General features: G+C 37.6%; 3 protein-coding genes across 4 annotated transcripts in view; 1 reads left to right on the forward strand and 2 right to left on the reverse strand.

Moving 5' to 3' along the window:
• Positions 1-286, reverse strand: part of LOC131962384 (WD repeat-containing protein 37-like) — a 36,501-nt gene extending 36,215 nt beyond the window's left edge. Inside the window, exon 1 of the mRNA XM_059327384.1 lies at positions 199-286. The gene's annotated coding sequence lies outside the window, so the exon portion shown is untranslated. The remainder of the gene's footprint in view (positions 1-198) is intronic.
• Positions 9-8,711, forward strand: idi1 (isopentenyl-diphosphate delta isomerase 1). The gene is made up of 7 exons (XM_059327386.1): positions 9-136; positions 3,615-3,769; positions 5,169-5,341; positions 5,817-5,909; positions 6,016-6,146; positions 6,245-6,349; positions 7,934-8,711. Exons 2-7 carry the CDS (start codon positions 3,618-3,620, stop codon positions 8,144-8,146), a joined length of 867 nt encoding a protein of 288 aa, XP_059183369.1. The 5' UTR covers positions 9-136; positions 3,615-3,617; the 3' UTR covers positions 8,147-8,711.
• Positions 8,712-9,434: 723 nt separating this feature from the next.
• LOC131962383 (copine-3-like) overlaps positions 9,435-24,188 on the reverse strand; it is a 17,545-nt gene continuing 2,791 nt past the window's right edge. Inside the window, exons 3-17 of one of the 2 annotated variants that reach the window (XM_059327382.1) lie at positions 24,028-24,188; positions 22,267-22,341; positions 22,116-22,187; positions 21,934-22,014; positions 18,892-18,981; positions 17,839-17,937; positions 17,532-17,618; positions 17,332-17,391; positions 17,102-17,235; positions 16,125-16,179; positions 15,941-15,992; positions 14,966-15,099; positions 13,214-13,450; positions 12,143-12,255; positions 10,824-10,963 (exon numbers count right to left, since the gene is read on the reverse strand). The exon at positions 24,028-24,188 is cut by the window's right edge and continues 19 nt beyond it. In XM_059327382.1, the coding sequence (XP_059183365.1) occupies positions 12,145-12,255; positions 13,214-13,450; positions 14,966-15,099; positions 15,941-15,992; positions 16,125-16,179; positions 17,102-17,235; positions 17,332-17,391; positions 17,532-17,618; positions 17,839-17,937; positions 18,892-18,981; positions 21,934-22,014; positions 22,116-22,187; positions 22,267-22,341; positions 24,028-24,188 (1,448 nt within the window). In that variant the 3' untranslated portion in view covers positions 10,824-10,963; positions 12,143-12,144. Of the gene's footprint in view, positions 10,964-12,142; positions 12,256-13,213; positions 13,451-14,965; positions 15,100-15,940; positions 15,993-16,124; positions 16,180-17,101; positions 17,236-17,331; positions 17,392-17,531; positions 17,619-17,838; positions 17,938-18,891; positions 18,982-21,933; positions 22,015-22,115; positions 22,188-22,266; positions 22,342-24,027 lie in introns of both variants that reach the window. The other variant, XM_059327381.1, reaches the window with a different exon arrangement.

Raw genomic sequence — 24,188 nt, forward strand, 5'->3', positions numbered from 1 at the left:
GAGAAGCCGCGAGCTCAGACGCTGGGAGTAAAGCTAGGTGGCTCCACCAGAGTACACGGCTCTAAAACACCGTCGTAAACAAACGCAAATACGTCAGCAGACGAGGTTTATCTACGTGAAGCAGACACGTTGTTCTGTAAGTAATTTAACATTGTATCGGTTTCTCTGTAGGCTGTTTATGTAGCAGACAGGACATACTTATGTTCAGTAGTCAGAGGCCTGGGTGGTGCGGGCTGTGCTGTGGTCTGATGGCGTGTTGACACTCAGGGTCAGGAGGAAAACCCGGAGTGGATTCTCCTGGAACGAAACAACACGAGCCTACCATTTTACACTGCACGGTTTCATATTATAATGCCTTACAATAGTGATCAGGGCCGGTTCTAGCCCATTGGCTGCCCTAGGCGATATTGAGATTTTGCGCGCCCCCCCCCCCCGAACCACATCCATTCCATGTATTCATTCTGATATAGGTACACTATGTTATATGTATTATGCTGTACACTAATATTTGATACATGAACTACAAGCAAGGTAATGGTCTCAGAACATTTTTATTTTTAGAAACTTTGGAACTTTACCAACAACAACTGAATTGAAAATACGAATAAATAAATAAGAAAACACAGATCTTCATCAAATTAAGAATGGCAAAGACTGAAAATAAATAAAATGTAGACATACAAATGCAATAAAAATAAACATAAAAATGAAATTTAAAGGTACATTTATATTTGATACATGAACTACATACAGGCAATATAATGGTCTCAACATTTTAATTTTTAGAAACTTTGGAACTTAACCAACAACAACTGAATTGAAAATAAGAATAAATAAATGAGAAAACACAGATCTGTTGATTTTAAAGACTGAAAATAAATAAAATGTACAAATGCGCCAATTTGGCGCCCCCTGCCAATTTGGTGCCCTAGGCAGCCGCCTTGGTGGCCTGTAGGAATAACCGGCCCTGATAGTGATGTTCGATACCACTGATTTCCTTTCCGATTTGATACTGAATAAAATTCTGGCTGGTGTCAGTGATACCGATCCGATACCGATACTTTGTGTAAATACACCTAATGTGCCTGGTAAATCTAAAAAAGGGAGTGCATTTGAAAGAATAAGGGGATACAAACACTTGCTGTTTTATAATCCTGGGTGACTCAAAAATTGCCAGTAAAATATTTTATTAAATAGATGCCACAATAGTTGCACAAGTTGGTCAATACCGACATTTTAAAATATTTATTTAACAGTTAAAGCAAATTAGCGTGTCATTTAGACAAGATCCGAATAGTTTAATTACTTTCTACCGTATTCCTGTTAATGATATACATTACCACAAATGACTTAAGTATCAAAAGTATCGATATTTTCATTTGAGAATCGATTTTAGAGCATACAGATCTGGTATCGGAAGTATCGATATTTCAGTATCGATCCGCACATCACTACCTTACAAAGTCTAACTGCAGTAACTGTAGCATTCAGCATTCAGTAAGGGTGAAACTGAGAAAAACTGCTTTAAAGTTTTTTTTTTAACTGGCCAGCCAAATGGGTTATAGGTGATATGACACTTATTTCTTCATGTATTGATGATGTAATTTTTATGTTAAAAAATCATGACAATTTATTTGACCTTTGACCCCAAAAATGTAGTTACTGCACACTTTGCTGTAAAAGGCTCTGATAGTAATGTTGTTGTCTTCATTCTGCTTTTATATTTTTTTCAGTGAATAAACATTTTCAAATTTTGTTATAAGTGTATTTAAAAGTGTTTAACAACTCTATTCATATATTTGCATATTTTAGACTTAATATTTTAAAGTAATGTCATATTTTATTCTTAATATAATTTATCTCACTTTTTTAACTTAATCACTATCTAGATAATACTTGCCCTATTGAATAAACTTAAAATATAAGTATAAGTTCATAAAATTAATTTTATATTCAGTAGGCTATTAAATGTCATTATCCTAAAAACCCAGAGTCTCCCCCAACCTGTCATATGCCACCTGGCATCACCTGTCAATCACTTGAAAACTCAAAGATGGAGTCGTGGTTGAAGCATAGCAGTTCTAGTTTTAAATGGTTATATGTTCACTGTTTTTACTACATTAGTTTGAATCACTACATTTCAGTGATGAGAAATATTTGCAATAAAATTACGTATGGATTATTAACATTTAAAATGTTTGAAATAGGTGTTTGTTTGTTTTTGAAATGTTTGAATTTTGTATGCGTTTATCAGTTCCAAAGTTAATAAATCAGACACTGATGGCACAGTGCTCTGTTTTTAAGTCTTTTTTTTTTTTTCAACCAAAAATGCTTTAGGGGTACTTGGCTGAAAAAATATTACACAGGAGGTGCATCACTGAAAAAGGTTGAAAACCACTGTTCTAAGAAATGCCAAGTTCTCTAAAGCAGAGGTTCTCAACCTTTTTGAGTCGCAACCTCCAATTTAACATGCATGTTGTCCGTGACCCCCGCTCACTAAACAGAATCTCACATGCACAGTTCAGATCACCCAAAAAAGAAACAAAATGACCAAAAAAGACACAAATTGACCACAAAATGACCAAAAAAGACACAAAATTACAAAAAAGACACAAAATTACAAAAAAAAAGACACAAAATGACCAAAAAAGAAACAAAATGACCAAAAAGACACAAATTGACCACAAAATGACCAAAAAAGACACAAAATTACAAAAAAAAGACACAAAATGACCAAAAAAGAAACAAAATGACCAAATATGACACAAATGGACCACAAAATGATAAAAAAAGACACAAAATGACCAAAAAAGAAACAAAATGACCAAAAATGACACAAATGGACCACAAAATGATAAAAAAAAGACACAAAATGACCAAAACAGACACAAATTGACCACTAAATGATCAAAAAAAGACACAAAATGACAAAAAAAGACACAAAATTATTTTTTTTAAAAAGACACAAAATGACCAAAAAAGAAATAAAATGACAAAAAAAGTCACAAATGGACCACAAAATGATAAAAAAGACACAAAATGACCAAAAAAGACACAAAATGATCAAAAAAGACACAAAATTACTAAAAAAAGACACAAAATGACAAAAAAACAAACAAAATGACCAAAAAAGTCAGAAATGGACCACAAAATGATTTTTTTTAAAAAAGACACAAATTGACCAAAAAATGATTAAAAAAAAGACACAAAAAGACTAAAACACATTAACACATGAACACTTTAACACAGTGGAGACAGAGCTGACTTCCAAAATGATTTGGCGACCCCCAGAAGTCATCTCGCGACCCCAATTGGGGTCCCGACCCCAAGGTTGAGAATAGCTGCTCTAAAGAATAAAGTCTACTACCATTAAATAGTTTGATCATTAATATCTCAATAATTAACCACTAGCCCCAAAAACCACTGCATATTCTTTTGGTGTAACTGGTAACCTGAATATGGAGAGGAATTCATTCTACGCTATTGATATAATATAGCGCTTTATTTTAGTATTGAATAGTCTTAATTCCAAATCCTGACTGAGTGAGATCCTGTCCTGTTTTTACCAACGCCCACACCTTCAGCCCTTGTGATTGGTGTTCTGTTTTGGTCAGGCCATGGTGCGGGCTGTGTGGGCGGTGCTCCGGATGGTGTCCTGCGAGGGAGCAGCTGTGCTGAAATCAAACGTACCCGGAGCTGGCAGAGCTGCTGCATCACGGCACAGACCTATTTACACAGCTATCCCTTCCTACTGCAGAGCTATATCAAGGTAAGCTAAAGGCTAAAGGCTCTGGACCGTTCTGATGCTGTGGGTTGCGTTTAAAGAAAGCAAAACCAGAGATTAGCCACTGAAGCTAAGCTGGTAGCTGCAAGAGCTCTGCTGCAGCCTGATACATGTTGTTGTCTCATGAGGAAACAGTCACGTCAAAATGTGCTTTAAAAAGTATTTTACCTTTTCTTTGCCTATTGCTGGAGGTAGACGTTTTTAAACCTGGGTATATTCTCTTCAATTCGGCACACATCAACCAAAGCAATCTGCATTCACTGCAATATTATTTCACCCCCAAAAGGCTACATATTGTAATATTTGTGGCAAAGGTCATATGATACAGCATCAGCTGGAATACTTGAAAAGAAGCGACGAAACTATTAGTCAAATAAGTGATTATTTAGCACTAGTCTCCGATAATTCTAGTAGTTTATTGTCTTAGTCTCTCAGGCAACAGTTAGTCAACTGGTTGTGTCTGTTAATTTTTAATTTTGCACTTGGTCAGACCAAAGCAGCAATTTTGTGTCCTTTATGGGGATTCAGCATTTCTGATCTGTTGATTATTTAGATATACACTACCGGTCAAAAGTTTTAGAACACCCCAATTTTTCCAGTTTTTTATTGAAATTCAAGCAGTTCAAGTCAAATGAACAGCTTGAAAGGGTACAAAGGTAAGTGGTGAACTGCCAGAGGTAAATAAAAAAAGGTAAGCTTAACCAAAACTGAAAGATAATGTACATTTCAGAATTATACAAGTAGGCCTTTTTCAGGGAACAAGAAGTGGATTAATAACTTAACTCTATGGAGTTTGGGCTATTTTGTCCATTTTTTAATTATTTTCATGTCTTTATAAGTCATTTTGTGTCTTTTTAGGCATTTTGTGTCTTTTTTTAGTCATTTTGTGTCTTTTTTTAGTCCTTTAGTCCAACATAAAATGTGATTTTGAATCTTTTTTTTACTTTCAAAACACTATCATGCTCAATAAAGAATTTTAAATGTTGCAAATGTGCATTAATTTCAGAGTACACTGAGACATTAAACTGCATCATTTTCAATTCAATTCTGGAAAAGTTGGTGTGTTCTAAAACTTTTGACCAGTAGTGTAGATTAATCTACTCATTTAAAGAGATATGTTCAGGTGAGGTGTAACACACCATTAAATACTTAACACGTGTTTGAGAATGTTTACTTGTTAAATATAGAGCTTATTTGTGTGTGAAATATCATTCTTAAACTTGAAAAAAAAACTCATGGGCTACTTCAAAGAGGTTTCAACTACACCTCAGTCTTTGGTACTGTGTTCAGGATGTCATATTACAGGTGAACACCAACTAAATTTTGAATACTCACTAAATGATTGCCTTCCTCCTCCTCCTCCTCCTCCTCCTCTGCCCTGCAGTCAGGTGAGACACTTACAGTCTGCAATCAGAATGCCAGAGATAACTACAGATCACCTGGACGAGAAGCAGGTGCAGCTGCTGGCTGAGATGTGCATCCTCATCGACGAGAACGACCAGAAGATTGGAGCGGACACCAAGAAAAACTGCCACCTCAACTCCAACATTGACAAAGGTACCCGTCTGTCTTGTTAACCCTCGTGCACCCCTTCAGAAAATGATGTTTTACGGAGCCCAAGGGTTAAACTGCACACACCTGTCTTAACTGTCCACAGAATCTCACATGCACAGTTCAGATCACCCAAAAAAGAAACAAAATGACCTAAAAAAGGAAACAAAATGACCAAAAAAGACACAAATTGACCACAAAATGACCAAAAAAGACACAGAATGACCAAAAAAGACACTAAATTACTAAAAAAAAGACACAAAATGGCCAAAAAAAGAAACGAAATGACCAAAAAAGTCACAAATGGACCACAAAATGATTTTAAAAAAGACACAAAGTTACCAAAAAAGACACAAATTGACCACAAAATGATCAAAAAAAGACAGACAAAGACACAAAATGACCAAAAACAAAAGGCATTAAGTGACCAAAAAGACCAGAAACATTTCTTTTTAATTCTGACTTGTACTTGTTTCACCAGGTTTATTACACAGAGCTTTCAGCGTGTTCATTTTCAACAGTGAAGAGAAGCTGCTCTTACAACAGAGGTCGGACGCCAAAATCACTTTTCCAGGTCAGTGATAAATCCTCAATCCATTAGGATGTAGCACAACACAATAACTAAAAACTAATGTAAGTCAGTGACAATGTTTAACCATCTCCTGTGTCTGTGTGTACAGGCTGTTTCACAAACACATGCTGCAGTCACCCTCTGCACACAGACAGTGAGCTGGAGGAGCAGGAGGCGATAGGAGTGAGGAGAGCTGCTCAGAGGAGGCTCAAAGCTGAGCTGGGTATCCCCATGGAGCAGGTATACTGTGTGTGCTAAGCTCCTGGCTTCTGTTTTTTTAGGATTGTGGAGAATCTTTCCTTGCATCTGATGTCCTGTGACTTCCTGTTGCTCCTTAGGTGACTCCAGATGAAATGACGTACCTGACAAGGATCCACTACAAGGCCCAGTCGGATGGTGTGTGGGGAGAACATGAGATTGACTACATCCTCTTCATGCAGAAGGTAAATAGGGGTGCACTTATATAGCCATTTTATCCAAATACACTACGCTCATTCACCCATTCACACACATTCATACTGGTGTTAGAGCAGGGGTGTCAAAGTCAAATACACAATGGGCCAAAATGTAAAACTTCAATAAAATCGCGGGCCAACATTGAACATATAAACCTTTTAATATATACCAAACATGTTTTGCTTTAACATTAAATATGGAACCAGCAACGCTTATAAACATACAATATATAACTAAATAGTGCAGACGTGCAAAATCAAATTTCAAATAAAAAACACATCAATGTCATTCATTTATTAAATAAAAAATAAATAAAAATCGTATGCCTCTTTTCTATTTGCATCCTTCTGATTTAAATATCAAAATAAACTTTTTCAACAGGTTAATAAATTCTGCCTTTCTTTTCGCCATTTTTGGGAAGGGGTAGCTGGGAGACAGCTCTAGCTTGAGGTTGCTATGACGACTGTCACAGAGGAGCGTTTCTGGGTCCTGTCCTGATTGACGCGCCAAAACAACAGCAGGGCATTGTGGGATTTGTAGTATTAGCTGTAAATGCGGCGTATAATACCGGCGGGTCAGCTTTTATAGTACAATAACAATATAATAATTTGGTATTGCCTCGTGGGCCAAACAAAATTACACTGCGGGCCAAATTTGACACCCCTGTGTTAGGGGCTACCAGGGCACACTTGTGCCACCACTGGGAATTCATTCACACACTGATGAACGCAGCATCAGGAGCAATTTGGGGTTCAGTATCTTGCTGAAGGATACTTCGACATGTAGCTGAAGAGAAGGTGGGGCTGTTATGTCTGTTGGACTTATTACTTTAGGATAAGTCAGTTATTCTCAAACTTTTTCTTTACATTCCCCCTTGGAAGAAAAAAAAATAGATAGATAGATAGATAGACAGACAGACAGACAGACAGACAGACTTTATTTATCCCAAGCTGGGAAATTACAGTGTAGCAGCAGCATTACACACAGAGACAATAACAACACAATGAAATAAGAACAACCTAGGCATACTTCAAGCAATAAAATATAAAAATACAATAGAAATACAATAAAAAAGTCAAAAAGTGTCTAAAGAAGGAGTATGTATTGTATGTATTATGTATTAAGGAGTAGAATACCCCGGGTTGTGCTTTTTATGCTGTAACATAAAATGTTGCAGCTACCACACTTTCTGCCACTATTGCTGCTTTTACCTGTTCTGTCCCAGACATGTCAGAAAAATAAACGCTGGGTTTATAACAATTATAATAATTTAAAGAAGTGCACAGCTCCTTGATTTTGACTGCCTTCTCCAAGAACTGCGTCTGAATGACTGTGACTGCGGCACCACTACAGTGAATGAACACATGAAGCTGTGATCAAAAGTTTGCTGAAATAACTATTATGGAGCCCCACAGCACAAGAGAAATTATTATCTTATTTTGGTTCATATACAAATTAAGGATTGAACATATACCATCTTTGTTTGGATGCAGATCTTTGTCTATGTGCCTGAATTTTGTCTATCAGCCATACATTATGCACAATAACATCTTTTGTATGTCTCTCTGAAGGATGTGGAGTTGAGTCCAGACCCAAATGAGATTCAAAGCCACTGCTACGTGAGCAAGGAGGAGCTGCAGGAGATGTTAGAGAAGGCCAAGCGCAAAGAACTGGAGATCACACCCTGGTTCAGCCTCATCGCAGAGACCTTCCTCTTCCAGTGGTGGGACAACCTGCACAACCTCAAGCAGTTCATGGATCACAACAACATCCACCGCATGTAGCTTAAACCAGCATCAGGCTCCATCTTCACTCATTTCAAACCTGAACCGGCGGAGAGTCTCCAGACCCCTGGGACTCTGAAAAATAAGCATCACTGGCTCCTTGCCAAGGTAGTAGTAAGCGTAGGAGTACATCAAAAAAAAGGAAGAGGAGAATGTTTAAGTCTTGCTGTTTCATAGTGGGTTTGTAGATCTGAGGTGCATTAATCTGCACATGATGCAAGCAGGGCTGGACTCTTAGTTTAAGTATTTACAGATCATAAACATCAGGTGATCAGTCCTGATAAACTGCACACTGGAGCTAGACTGAACAGAAGTAAAGACATTTAACATCTTATTTTATTAGGAAGAATTGCAGTGTTTTTCTTGACAACTTGATGAAGAGAATAGCCTATTTTTATATAAAACTTAAAGTGCCTGAGTACAGGTCTTAAGGTTAAGATGAATAGTGTCTCAAAATACTGAATTAATGTCACAAGAACTTCTGTCACTTCTGTATATAGTCTGCAATCATGTCAGTGAACAAACTGTCTTTGCACTCTTTTACACAATAAAGTGTTTAATTGTGGGCAGTGGCAGTGGATGGTTGTATTTTGCATGGGAGGGCTGGAAAATTCTGTCAAAAAACTTATTGGTACCAATAATGAGGTGTGCGTAAACTCATGTCCACCTTACTTGTCAGCTTGGTTCTAACTAGTCACTTTCAAGACAAAATGAATGAATGTGAATGATTTTGTCTGTCTAGTCACGTGCAGTGGGTACGCACCATTAGGTGGATATGATGGTAAAATGAGTAAATGCATTAATGGCGATGTGAACATTGTTAGGATAAACCCCTTTTACAGCCAAGAAAAGATAAACATTTGATTTATATTAATGGCTATTACCATAGAAAGTATCCCAGATAATATCCAGTTTCATCCTGATGTTTATATAATCTGATTCTGTAATAATTTGGTCAAATAGATGGCACAAAATGCTGTTTTTCACTTGATGATCCAGTAGGTGGCAGTTAAATCCTGCATTTAATTTGCAAAATACTAAAAGATCACATTTCACAAAATGTAAAATGCACTTAAAAGTTGCATTTATGAGACCACTGCAGCACTCACAGCTTTCTTTCTATTTAGCATTAACTACCACTTCTCAAACAAATCAGACAACCAGTCACATAAATTGTATCTTTGGTATATGTAACCACAATGCAGTGAATTCAACTTTTGGTATTTCTGCAAATGCACTGTCCATAGAATATCAATATAAAATAAAAACAGCTTTAGAATTTCTTAGCAAGTGTAAAGAAGATGTGCTTTATTAGCAAGCTTGATGCACCTTATGTTAACACTAAGGCACATTACACATAATGGCATAAATTTCATGTAAAACCATTTAAAAACAATTACATGACAACAGAAATAGACACATTTCCACTTAACATGAACATATTACAATTAGCAGTTCTGCATCAAGTTCTTAAGGTGAGAGCCTGTTTAATACTGATTATAACCTGTACGTGTATATATCTCCACAAGGTCAGTTTCCTGAACAGAGCTGAAATCTAGACTAAATCAAAAGTAATTCGCCACTAACACTGGAATAAAAACTTCCTCAGTCTAGGACTTGTTAGTACTTGTTCAGGGAACCACCCAACAGCGTCTTTGCTAATATAATGTTAAAGGCAAAGTAACTGGCACGATGTTGGACCACAGAAAATGAGAGGTGAGGCCAGTACACACGAGAGATGAACCAAACTTACAAAGAGACAAGGGTGCAAATTTAACTTTTCTGTCCATTGGCTTATTGGCTAGGCAAAGGTTACAATTATACAAGCCACTTGCATGTTTCACCAGCATCTGACTAGTGGATTGTGTTTATTTTGTACCCTGAATGAGACTACTTCAGATTTATACTTTAAGGTACATATCGCTCTGAGTTTACACAGGTTGACAACTTATACAGAATATGGCATTTCATTGAGTAAAACATTAATATGGGGAAGTGCATAGGGAAGCATGTGCACATTGAACATTAATGCAAATATAGTCTATGTATCAAAACTGCAGGAAATAAAAAACTACTCAGCTATGTACATCTTTATGCTACTAGCAGTGCTGCAGCTAATTTGGCGAGGATGTAAACATTATACATGTTTAAATTATATAATTTGTCACATCAGTTTCCCATGCATTTATAGATGCCATGATTAAAATGGCTGATAGTCTTAGGCTGCACTCTCTTATAATGCATTAAAGAACAGTAGCAGGCTAGTTTAAACTGAGTGCAGTGTTTCTGCAATGAGAAACTGTTTTAAATCCTTCTGCTGGTTTTGTAATACTACTTCTTTTAAAAGTGCAATGTTCTGCCTAGCACAGATTCTTAAATGGTGGAATGATTAGGTTTGGTTTCCATTTCTAAGTTGCAGTAGCATTGCAGCCAACATGATATTGAATGTTAATATCTAACAAAAGCAAGATGATTTTTGATACTCGATGCATAATAGTGTTGGGTGCATATATACAATGTGTGCTGGGGTTTCATAAAGGTGAAGAAAAAAGGGTTGAGTAAGAAAAGTGTAGGAAGCACACTGGTCTAATGTGTGATGAGATGAAGCTGGATCTGCTTTATATGTGCAGGAGATGAGATTGGTCTGGTTCCTGCTCTGTAGTATCAGATGGTCCCTGCAGAGTTTGGTGCAGGATTTTGTGCCGGGTCTGCTGCAGGAGTGGATTTGGGTGGTTTCAGCTTCATGGTGGTGAAAAAGTCCACCAGTTGAACTGGTACTTCTGCCAACACGCTCTTTGCCAGTGCTTCTCGAGGAGCCTGAAGTGCAAAAGGAAGAAATAAAAAAAAGGTACAGTGGAGTGAAATTTTAATGAATCATCATATTATAATGATCACTGCTGAGTTAATTAAATGAAGGGAGCATGAATGAGAAGTAGAAAGTCGTGCAGAGGAAGACTGTTAAAAGGAAAATTCCACATTTTTTTATTTCAACAATGTGCCAGTGCCACTTTTTCTCTCACTTTCACACTCAGCCACCAGAGAAGTTGCATTTACAGATGGAGTGAGCCGCAAAAGTGGCAAAAAATGGCAATACAGCAGTAATATTGTTTCATCATTTTTTCCTCATTTTGTCTAGTTTCAACCTATACTATAGACCAGCTATTCTCAACCTTGGGGTCGGGATCCCAATTGGGGTCGCGAGATGATTTCTGGGGGTCGCCAAATCATTTTGGAAGTCAGCTCTGTCTCCACTGTGTTAAAGTGTTCATGTGTTTTAGTCTTTTTGGTCATTTAATGTCTTTTTTTGGTCATTTTGTGTCTTTTTAGGTCTTTATGTGTATTTTTTTAAATCATTTTGTGGTGCAATTTGTGTCTTTTGTGGTCAATTTGTGTCTTTTTTGCTCATTTCGTTACCTTTTTTTGGTCATTTTGTTTCTTTTTTTATCATTTTGTGGTCAATTTGTGTCTTTTTTGCTCATTTCATTACCTTTTTTTGGTCATTTTGTTTCTTTTTTGGGTGATCTTAACTGTGTGTGTGAGATTCTGTTCAGTGAGCGGGGGTCACGGACAACATGCATGTTAAATTGGGGGTCGCGACTCAAAAAGGTTGAGAACTACTGCTATAGACTAATTAATACTGACTCCACTTAAAATTCCCCGTCATTATACATTTTGAATGTGTGATGAGTCTGGGAATATATATATAGAAATTAGTAACTTGACTGATTTGTTCCAGGTATCTGGAGAGGAGTTTTCCTTTTAAACAAGAATATGCTTTGTATCCTCAGACAGAAAGTACAACAGAAGTTTTGTACAATCTCTCACTCAGCAATGATGATGATCTTTAGTTGCAAAAGTTGGAAGGAACATAGCAAAGACAAAAAAAATGATGGCAGCAATCACCACAAGTGGTGATTCATGCAGGGGGCAGTTAGTCCTACAGGGCAAGCAGAGGCTAGGTGGCAGTGGGGTATATGACTGAAATATTATGGGTACCCCTATGAAGCATTGGGGTCTTTGGGAGGCTTCAGTTTGAATAAACTGAAGAAGGAGGCCACTTGTTGGGGTAACTCGGCCAATACGCTTTGGGCAAGAGCCTGGCTGGGCGCCTGAAAAGAGATAAATACACATGCACACAAGTAAGCTAATAGCGTGTTTCCAGTGCATCGTTTGGCTCGGCTGAATTCACTTTTATCAGGTTATTTTTTTTCAAAATCTAATTTTTCATTGCAGTAACCCGTAAGCGTAGACAGGATTCTCAGCCGTTTTCAAGATGGCTATGAGAAACTGCCGTGACATCAGCGAGACACGCTGAATCCTTTCATCAGCAGCCACACAATAACATCTGCACTTTGTCAACTGTACAATATTGTTTTTTTGCAATTTTTTAAAATCTTGGTTGAATTAACCCATTGAAGCCTGTAAAGCGGATACGTCGTTTTGTAGTATTTGTATAAGCTCTCAAATACTTTTTGAATTTAATTTCTATCTGCTACAGAGGCTGAAAAATCTATTATTTAGTAGAAGCGTTGACACTTCTGTTGAATTTCCAGAAAAACTTCAGGTTTTAGGAGCTTATTTTAAAATCGTCCAGAGGTTTTACAGGCGTTTTAGGCGTCAATGGGTTAATAAATTAAAATGAGGCCCCGGTGTTGTTATGGATGTCCTGTGTTGCGCTAGTGACGTTTCTCTCTGACCGATCAGTGGTTTGCAGTGTTTTAACTCCAACTTATTGTATAAGCTCATGGCACTCCACCAAGGTGCTACTAAAAAAAAAGTAACAGGTACAACTTTAGCTAATGGACAACCAAGAAAGAGCAAGGGGAGTGAAGTAAAGCCGTGTTGTAGCATGCAGTGGAAATGTGGCATAAGTAAGAATCCCTGGGTTTGGGCATGTTTACTCGAATTGGATGGGGACTCTACTATATTATGTTTGGATTTGTAAATATAAAGCCAGTTAAACAGAAAATAATGCAGTGAAAAGCTTAAATGAAATCACAGCAAACACCATTCACATACACAAATCTGGTATTTAGCAATCAGACTAGTGTTTTCAGCGCGACTCACATTTTGGAACTGCCTGTATGGCACAAACTGGACGATGTCCCGCATGGCGGCCTCGCCAGTCATGGAGCGCAGACGTCCATCGTCTCCATCCAGGAACTCCATGGCCTCGAAGTCCGCCGCCCCGACTCCCACAATGATGATGGACATGGGCAGACGGGAGGCGTTGACGATGGCACTGCGCGTCTCATCCATGTCTGTGATCACTCCGTCAGTGATGATCAGCAGGACAAAGTATTGCTGTGGGAAGACAACAACAGATCACATCAAAAGATCAAAGGCAATCAACAGAATTAACTGCAGCTGTTAATGTTCCGAAAGAGTGACAGCAGCCAGAGGTGGACAGACTGGAATTTCTGGCCTCTAACAGAAAGCATTTTTGGCAAAACCATAATACCTATCATTGATCCGACTTCACTTTGAGCGTCCTGAGTTCTTCCTGAACTTCTACAAATGTTTTTTTAAAGAAAAATGAAAAAATAGCTTTGTTAGAGCGATCTAAAAAAAAATGTTCCATCTTCCCTTTTTCCGAAATCTCCCTGCGTTTTTAATATGGGACCCAATGAGGCTGTTGGTGGTCTTGGTGGCGAATCTGTGCGTCGTTCGCCCAAATAACTGACAGCTTTACCAGAGGATTGTGAGTGAGAAGACTAATTTTCCTACGTTTCTATGTATAAATTATTTCTGTAGAGTGGAATTTGCGGCCTGGAGCGCAGTTTTCAAATGTATTTTTTGACAGTTTTTTCTCTCCCTCTACACCCTGGCGATGATGTCACACACTGTGACATGAACATTCCGTGCAATACACACCAATTATAATCTCAGAATTTCTCCAAAAATGATCATGGTCATTGAACAGGGATTGATAAAAAACTATTTGACCTATCGAAACGTGGATCAATACACCGATACACAAGACTTGTGTCTACTGTTTAAAGTTTAAATGGAGTCTCTAGGTGAAATTATGCCGGAGAAGTAGACGTTTGAAAATCTCCAATTATTGTTCTTTTTCGCTCATTTTTTGTCGGCCGTCCCATTCATTTCAATGCAAAATTTTGGGCAGTTTTTCGCGACTTGCGTTGCGAAAAATTAATATTCCGTAGAGAAAAGTAATAGCACACCGATCCCGATCAAACCGCACGTTTTGATATATAATTTGTCCTGCAACTCTTCAAGTTGTAGGACTAGTAGCGGGATGAAATTGCGTCCGGAAGAGGAAGAAGAAGAAATCCATAGTATAACAGTAGTGCTCGGTGCGATTGCCCCGTGGGCCTAATTTCTTAAATGTTCAAGCGTGGTAAAGAGCCAAATGCTTCTTGCTAGATTTCAAATCTAAAATAATTAGGTAATCTTTCTCCTTAAACTGACTATTATGATGATAATTTCATTCAAAACTGACATAACTTCCCACTTTTAATTACTTAAGTTATTATACCTGTAACCAAGAGGTTCACAAAGTTTGACATATATACAGTTGTTGTCAAGCATACAACTGAAAAGTAGTGCCTCTCGTGGGCATTCAAATCTAATAACTATGAGCCTGGCATCTGAAAATAGATTGGACAGAAAACACTTGTGGCATTATCAAAAACTCCTGTTGCTCTGGATGAAGCAATTATGGAATTATCCTGCTCCCTTGTGGAAAATAATGCATCAAGTCCTGAGAAGCTCTCAGTCACATCCTGTTCAATGGGCACGGCCAAATGAGAGCCAGCAGGACTATAACCGGTGATGGCCTAACAGATGAATACTCACTGCTGCAGTGGTCTGCTGGAGAGCCTGTTTAGCAAAGCAGGCTACATGGTTGATGATGGGAGAGAAGTTGGTGGGACCGTAGAGTTTGACCTGGGGCAGACACACCCTGTAGGCCTCCACCACACCTTCAACACCTAGACACACACAAAGACACTTGTATCAACACACTGCAGACTGAGTACTACCATATTTAAAGCTGCACATGTCCACTAGATCAGTAGTTCTCAACCTTGGAAGTCAGCTCTGTCTCCACTGTGTTAAAGTGTTCATGTGTTAATGTGTTTTAGTCTTTTTGGTCATTTCATGTTTGTTTTTTTGTCATTTTGTGTGTCTTTTTTGGTCATTTTGTGTCTTTTTTGGTCAATTTGTGTATTTTTTGGTCATTTTGTTTCCTTTTTTTGGTCATTTAGTGTCTTTTTTTGGTAATTTTGTGGTCAATTTGTGTATTTTTTGGTCATTTTGTTTCCTTTTTTTGGTCATTTTTTGTCTTTTTTGGTCATTTAGTGTCTTTTTTTGGTAATTTTGTGGTCAATTTGTGTATTTTTTGGTCATTTTGTTTCCTTTTTTGGTCATTTTGTGTGTGTTTTTAGTCATTTTGTGTGTTTTTTGGTCATTTTGTGTCTTTTTTGGTCAATTTGTGTCTTTTTTTTGTCATTTTGTGTCTTTTTTTTTTTGGTCATTTTGTGTCTTTTTTTTGGTCATTTTGTGCCTTTTTTTGGTCATTTTGTGTCTTTTTGGGTCATTTTATGTCTTTTTTGATCATTTTGTGGTCAATTTGTGTCTTTTTTGGTCATTTTGGTTCCGTCTTTTGGTCAGTTTGTTTCTTTTTTGGGTGATCTGAACTGTGCATGATTCTGTTCAGTGAACGGGGATCACGGACAACATGCATGTTAAATTGGGGGTCGCGACTCAAAAAGGTTGAGAACTACTGCACTAGATAATATCAAACAGACAGTTCATGGTTTAGAAACATACCTGCACAAAATGGATTTGATGGATTGAAATTGAGAGGAAACTCATGGGAAACCTGTGACACAAAACACAACACCATCAGATATCAGTTGCTGTGCCATGCTGCCAATCTCATTCAAACTGCATGCAAACAGCAGCTTTGTCTTTTGCATGCATTTGTCGTTTCACATTTAAATCCAAGTCTTACCTGATATGTAGGAGGGATTTGGGCTCCAAAGCCAAAGGCAGGAAACATCTTGTCACTACAGAGAGGGACAAACAACATGAGTACTTTGTATTTTTACATTTTGTTTTCTTCCATTCCAGCCGTTATAGCTGGCATGAAGAAATGTTGTTTTTTTTTGGAGTATTTCATTCATGCTCCTGTCATCAGGACACCTCAGAAAGTCAGCAAAGAATTTGTATAAAGGAAGAAGTGATGGGTTACCTCTTCAAAGATTTAGATAACTTAGCACAACTGATTGTCCTGTACAAGAAGTTTTGAATGCACAACACTATGTGGATGTGCCTTAAAATTGTATTCTTTCTAATGGCCAGCAGGGGGCAGGCCCACTGGTTACAAAAAGAAGTTTGATGAGAAAATGACCCGACTTCTCACTTGATTTATTACCTGAAAAAATTGCTAGTTTCAAGTCGTCTTCAATAATATTTGATGCTCATTTTGTCAATTATTAATATCATTTAGAGCATGGGTCTCAAACTCGCGGCCCGCGGGCCAATTGCGGCCCTCGTGATGATATTTTTTGGCCCCCACCTTGATATGAAAGTTTAATGTGAGTTTTATATGAATGGTACTTTACCGTGTTGTGTGTGGGAGGTCCCTTTAATTTTTATGGTAATTTTGTGGGTTTTTTTGGTAATTCTGTATCTCTTTATTTGGTAATTTTGTGTCGTGTTTGTCATTTTGTCTTTTCTTGGTAATTTTGTGTCTTTTTAAAATAATTTTGTGTCTTTTTTAGTAATTTTGTGTCTTTTTTTGGTCATTTCGATACTGCCTCCAGCGGCCCCCAGGTAATTTGAGTTTGAGACCCCTGATTTAGAGTAAAATGAATGATTTATGGTTTATTTTATTTTAAAGGCGTGCTTTAAGGTGCGGCTACCTTGTGATTAAGAAGCCATGGTTGCTACGCCCACTTCTTCTATACAGTGTGAGGTTATAAATACCTGTCATAGTCCTGGATGACGTTGCCCACGGACCAGATAGCAGAGAGGTACTCATTAACGCCCTGAGGACTAATGTAATGCAAAGACTGCGGAGACTTGGGATCCCCATTGGAGCCTGTGAAGTCAATAGCCACCTGAAAAAAAGAAGAAAAAAATGTTCAGGGAGCTAATTAGTGATCCAAAAATACAAATAAATAAAAAGAGGCATTAACAGAGAAGCCAAAACTTACAGTGAAGTTGATCTGACAGCCTCCCATAATATAATCCAGGAAGCTATACTCCTTCACCACCTAAAAGACACAACATCTGTTTTATAGGACACCGGAGCACATGTTCTCACATACAAATTGCTGCTTAAGTCCAAAGGTCAATCACACAAGAGAAAATGTTCAATAAAAAAATTAAATAAAATGCAATAACCGTAATGTACCTGACACAGCTTCACGCTCACAACACCAGAGTTCTTGTAGCCTTTCTTCTTCTGTTTCTTTTTACTGTTGATGCATTCAAACTCTGCCTGCGGGCAAAACACAACAACAACATGGATGTAAGTGCCAAGAGACCATAATCTAAAGTAATGTGCTGGAAATTCACATCATGCTTGGAACCAGTCGGTGCACTTTCGCTTGGAGAAGTAAAAGGGTTTGAAGCGTCATGGAAAGCTGGCTGAGAATGTTACTGAAATGTTTGTGTACGTTGTTGCACCAAAACAAACAAAGCAATGCACACGAACATACCGGAGATGTTCGTGATGCCTGTTGGAAGCGTGTCATTGTGGTCTCAAAGGTTCCAATGAGATCATGAGAGCCATCGTTGTCATAGTCGTAGCACTCAACCTGTAAACAAGTCAACACACAGAAAGACGTGACAAACAAGAAAACTGTACCATGTTTAACACAGAATAAAAATACAACTAAAAGGGTCCGTTCACAAAAACAAAAAAAACTAGTGGTGGAAATTCAGGATGAAAATAGATTATAAAATTTTTCGCCAGGTGTGACTTATATTTAAAGTTTCATGAGTTTTGGGGTATGTTCAGGCAGTGAAATATGCGATCATTTGGGAAGAATAATAATTTAAAAAAATAAAAATAAATAAACATTCGAAATACAATAGGGACCTCGCAGGTCGTTGCCTGCTCGGGCCCTAATAATGCAGTGTTTTAAGTTAGATTTATGCATTAATAAAAGTAACTGGGACACTTTAATTTCATTCACCTGCATTGTATTGGGCTGGCTAAAAATATGAGCAAATCAAACCTTCTGCACAGCAAGCAAGAAAAGGTTTTTCTTGTCATTTGCATGAACGGACACTTTAAGTTTCTCAACACACAACTTGAGATGAAGACAACAGAAGAAACAAAAACATGCAGAAGTATTTACTGTTTGTAGCACTGGTGTAGGAGACAGACGAAGAAGAACGTGTAGTTTCAGACAAATGCGTCCTATGACAGCATCAAGTTTGATGAAGAAAACTTGGGACCCTCCTCAGGAAACGATGTGTATTTTTTTCTACTCCATTCACACATTTCACCCATTTAGTGATGGTAAGATGAAAAAAGACAAAGACTGTAACGCTCTGAGGAACTCACTTGTACTGAATGGTTGTGAACAGCTTCCTTCCTGACAAGTTTGCTTCGGAAGTTAAAAGAATATACATCATCAAGCTAGTACTAAATACTCTGAGACATGTAGAGAGGGCCAACGTTATCTTGCTCTGACAACCTTGTGTGTGGCAGTTAAAAAACACATTCCAGATGTGCACATAGATTAGGTTAGAAAAGGTTTTACTTTGATAGGTTTGTCCAGGTCTCCTCCACAGAGAGACTGCAGGGGGATTCGAAAGGGTTTCCATGTTGGATTCAAGTTGTTGTTCACCACCTGAGGACAGAATTAATAAAAGTTATACAGTTGCAGACTACTTCATCAAGGGAGGATGTGGGAAAGGTATCAGCTGTGATAAGATAAGCTAAGTTAAGCTAAACTAAAATAAGCTAAGATAAGATACAACTGTATTTATCCCAGTGGGGAAATTTAGTCGTCACAAAAATAAGAAAGAAAGAATAAATAAAACAAGTAAAAAAAATAAGACACATACATACATGACGAACATACATTATATACACCTTATACGCATAAAATACTTACATGGCTGTTGTTTGGCATTTATTATAATTATTCACTCATTCTTTCATTCTCCTTAACCGCTTATTTGCACTCGGGTCGCGGGGATTATGATTATTATTATTATTATTATTATTACACATAGGGTTTGGTTGTTTTGTTGTTGTTTTTTCCATGGGAGTATTATTGTATTTTCAATAACTTAATTCTGCAGTAGAATTAATAGGTTGTTGTATGTAGTAGGATGAACAATGAATGAAAAAAATATTAAAATATATACAGTATATATGTGTATATGCAGGGGATCTACACAGTATAGCATAAGGGATTTAAAGCAGATATATAATATAGAAAAACATACAATATATTTATATATAAAAAGGTATGCTATACAGCAAATATGTAAAAGTATAAAGTGTGCAATTTAGTATGATGATAAGTATAATAATTTCTCCTCTGTGTATGTTTGTTTGGTTGTTCTTTTAACAAGTCCCCTTTGTGTAAATGGTAAATGTGAAGCGTCTTTGAGTTTCTAAAAAAGCACTATATAAGTGGAATATATTATTATAAATATGATTTATAAAGTAATTGATTTGATTGGCTGTTCTCGAATTCAATCTTACCCATAAATGTGATTTTTCTGCTCCCTCTTCATCATAATAATAATCAGATTTAACATTTGCTCGTTAAAATGATTTGGTCTCAGTGCTATTTCAGTGCAGCCGTTTAGTGAGAGAACAGGAAGAGAAAATTACAGAATCTGCTGCGTAATGCCAATCAGCTGCAGCAGCTGCAGAGAGAGCTGTGTATGCTGTGTCAGCGTTCCTCCACCTTTATCTGGCAGGTGAACAGAAACACTCCCAACCACCAGACCTGCCGATCAGCAGGAAGAGAAATGTTGAGGTGCTTCAATTGCTTAAATATAGCCAAGCACTCCTCTTAATGCAGCTATTCTCAACCTTGGGGTCGCCAAATCATTTTGGAAGTCAGCTCTGTCTCCACTGTGTTAAAGTGTTCATGTGTTTTAGTCTTTTTAGTCATTTAATGTCTTTTTTTGGTCATTGTGGGGTTTTTTTTTTGTCATTTTGTGTCTTTTTTTGATCATTTTGTGTCTTTTTAAGGTAATTTTATGTATTTTTTGATCATTTTGTGGTCAATTTGTGTCTTTTTTGGTCATTTTGTTTCCTTTTTTAGGGACATTTTGTGCCTTTTTTTAGTCATTTTGTGTCTTTTTCTTGGTCATTTTGTGTCTTTTTTGGTCATTTTGTGTCTTTTTCTTGGTCATTTTGTGTCTTTTCTGGTCATTTTGTGTCTTTTTTGCTCATTTTTGTCTTTTTTGCTCATTTTGTTTCCTTTTTTTGGTCAGTTTGTTTCTTTTTTGGGTGATCTGAACTGTGCGTGTGAGATTCTGTTCAGTGAGCGGGGGTCACGGACAACATGCATGTTAAATTGGGGGTCGCGACTCAAAAAGGTTGAGAACTACTGTCTTAAAGCACAGGGCTTTTTCATTATTATTTTACTTGTTTGGGAATTTTCTATTTCATAGCATAATAGATTTCACCTTTCACTTTCACAGCCTACTGTGAATGCTCAGCCACATTACAGAAGTGGTTGAATGGTTCCTTATTTTATTTGTTTGTCAGTGAGCAAAGTGTTACTGCAGTCCACAGCTAGAAGTCTTTTACTGCACTTGCACTTCTGTGTGATCGAATTAAACAACAAGAGTCATTATGCATTCAGGGTTCATTTCCGTTGCAGTGAACTTGCACCAAACCATGACTCAAAATGTGGGTTTGGACCAAATGATGACTTCTGTGTACCATTACAGCCTGAGAAAGATAGAGGTTAATATTTACACCTAACTATTCATCTCACCACTGTTTTGTCACCTTCTGGGGGTTATCATATCATATCAAGTACTGATAGGAAAAGGAAAAAGGTCAATATTACAATACAACTCATACTAAGGCTACGTTTACACGAGGACGGTCTGAACAGAAGACACAAAAGTGGCGTCGCGTCTTCACTTTTTATTCCTCGTTTAGACAAGCGTTTTCGGGAGGAAATCTGCTGCATACGGTGACGCAAAAGTGTGTGAAATTGGATTGTATGCAGCCAGGCGGCATCACTTAAAGCCATAAGAGCATCTTTGGGCATGCAGAAGTTTTCACGCCACACACTTTCATCAGCTACTCCTTCCACAAAGTTCTCCTCCATCACTAGATCTCCCAGGTCTCGTTCACAGCCGTCTGGCTCGCCTCCGACGAATTGGTGCATCCAGAATGTGATGGAGGTAATTCCAGATCCTTCTCTGTTCACTAATACTATCTGTACATATCCTGGACATTTGGTGGAAAGACTCCTGCAAGTTTATTAGAGCTGCCAGAGCAGCTTGAAGGTCCCACCATGGAAATAATCCCACGTTTGTTTATTTCCTGTACTGGAGCATGTATGTGACGTAAACACATACGTGACGTGAGCAGATCAGATCAGAGTTTTGTGTCTTGTCAGTGTAGACGACACGCTACGGAGGAGAGGATTACACTTTTACACTTTGGAGGGTGGTTTCAGATTTTTGCGTTTTTAAGCCCCCAAAACGCCGTCACCGTCTAAACGAAAGGCACTTCCAATAAAATATTTTGTCGTTTTTACCCGCGAGCGTCCTCGTGTAAACGGGGCCTAAGAATGGTAGCCTGTTGCAGCCTTTACCTCGGTCCTGTGAGCCAGCTGCCATCCAGTTGCTGTCTGCTTGTAGAACTCCAGGTAAGGGTCAGACTTCCCAAAGAAATCCTGTAAATAAATAAAGTAATGAAACACATGAAAAAGTAAAAGGCACCTGATGGTTAAAAATATTTGATGGCATTTAGTATTTCAACAACAATGCTCCATACCTTGTTATCTAGTTTCCTTGCTTCAACTTCAAAATTCGCCACTCTGTTGTCTTTTATTTCTTCTGCACTGATCTACAGCAGAATAAAAGGAGATATAAATAAAAAGGGAAAAAACAAACAACACTGCAGCATTTCTCTCTCTGCAACTCACTGTGATGGTGCCTTTCCCTGCAGGGGTTTTATTCTTCAGGACAAGTGGTCGGGTCAGCTTTTTACTGGACACAACCTAAGTAGAAAAACAAGCTGTTAACAAAGCAGCCGCTGCAAAACCAGCACAGTGAATAAACTCATCCCGCATAGCAGCAGAGTGCAACACAGCAGCCTCTGGACCATGTGGTAAACATCCTAAACAAGCTGGCAGAAAGGACATCTGGGCTCAGATTACACTGAGAGAGGCTACACAGCAACTGCTTATCAGTGATGCCAGTTCTTGATCTGCAACAGTAGTATATTACATTACAGCACAGGATGGGTCATGCACCTGTGGCTGACTAGCCTGTGATGTCACTTAATAATTAACCTTTTTACTTCTGGGAACTGGGAACCAAAAACTTCAATACAAATAAAAAGGAAGGAATTTAAACCTTTGGCACACCATAATGCCAAACACTCAAAAGGATGACTGTTGGAGCTATTTACTTCTTGTTAGTATTTAGTTGTCTGTTTAGTTTATTATTAACAATGAGTATTGTTTGATTATTCTAGATCAGGGGTCTCAAACTCAAATTACCTGGGGGCCACTGGAGGAAGTATCAAAATGACCAAAAAAAGACACAAAATTACAAAAAAGACACAAAATGACTGATAAAACACAAAATGACTTAAAAAAAAAGACATAAAATGACCCACGAAGACACAAAATGACCACAAAAAGACACAAAATTACAGAAAGACACAAAATGACTGATAAAGACACAAAATGACCAAAAAAAGACAAAACATGACCAAAAAAGACACAAAAGTACAGAAAAAGACACAAAATGACTGAAAAAACACAAAATTACTCAAAAAGACACAAAATGACAAAAAAGGCACAAAATGACCAAAAAAAAGACAAAAAATGACCAAAAAAGACACAAAATTACAGAAAAAGACACAGAATTACTGAAAAAACTCTAAATTACTTTAAAAAAGACACAAATTGACAAAAATACACAGAATTACCAAAAAAGACACAAAATTATTTTTAAAAAGACACAAAATTACAAAAAAAAGACACAAAATTATTTTAAAAAAAGACACAATTATTAAAAAAAGACACTAAATTATTTTAAAGAAGACACAAAATTACCAAAAAGACACAGAATGGGACCTTCCAAACACAACACGGTAAAATGCCATTCATATAAAACTCACATTAAACTTTCATATCAAGGTGGGGGCCACAAAATATCGTCACGAGGGCCGCAATTGCCCCGCGGGCCGCAAGTTTGAGACCCATGTTCTAGATGTTTATATATTGATAATATTTTGTTTTGCTAGTTAATTGTTTAGTTTAATCATCATTATTGTTTAGCATATTTAGTTTACATATTATATTTTGCGTTTTATGGAATTTGGGTTGGCACCATGGCCCCCTGATGTTATATAGGTAGGTAGGTAGGCAGAGGACCAGCATGCACCTGGGTGGGCCTATGTTTTTTTTACCAGCGCGAAGATAGGCAGCAGGAGCCATGTTCTTTGTTCTTTTTGTTTGCTTGCTCGCAATGGACAAAATAAACCTTTGGAACTATCAATCATGCATGGACATCACCTTCTTTGCCTGCGTACACCACACGCTCATGGTGCATCAGTGGCATTTTGATTAAGTTTGTTTTAAGTTTAATTTTGTTATTTTTTCGGACAAAATTGCCACTACAGATGACCTTGTGTGAACATGTATGGTGACACTGAAAAGAGCAGGAAGCCTTACCTGGCCCAAGGTGCACTCCAGTTCCCCCAGGAAGTCATCGTCACTCAGGTCAATGGTTTTGTTGTCGATGTCATAAATCCCAAACTTCAGTTTCTGCACTATTTCAAAGAAGTAGTCGATGACAAACTTTTTTGCAAACTTTGGACAGAGGCAATTCTGGA

This window comes from Centropristis striata, chromosome 23, assembly GCF_030273125.1.
Source record: "Centropristis striata isolate RG_2023a ecotype Rhode Island chromosome 23, C.striata_1.0, whole genome shotgun sequence".
Taxonomy (NCBI): Eukaryota; Metazoa; Chordata; class Actinopteri; order Perciformes; family Serranidae; genus Centropristis; species Centropristis striata.

Bases quoted from the DNA above. Each gene is read 5' to 3' on its own strand.
- idi1 (XM_059327386.1), top strand. From the start codon at position 3,618: ATGGTGCGGGCTGTGTGGGCGGTGCTCCGGATGGTGTCCTGCGAGGGA. The intron at 5,910-6,015 runs GTCAGTGATAAA...CTGTGTGTACAG, and splicing joins CGCCAAAATCACTTTTCCAG to GCTGTTTCACAAACACATGC. The intron at 6,147-6,244 runs GTATACTGTGTG...GTTGCTCCTTAG, and splicing joins TGGGTATCCCCATGGAGCAG to GTGACTCCAGATGAAATGAC.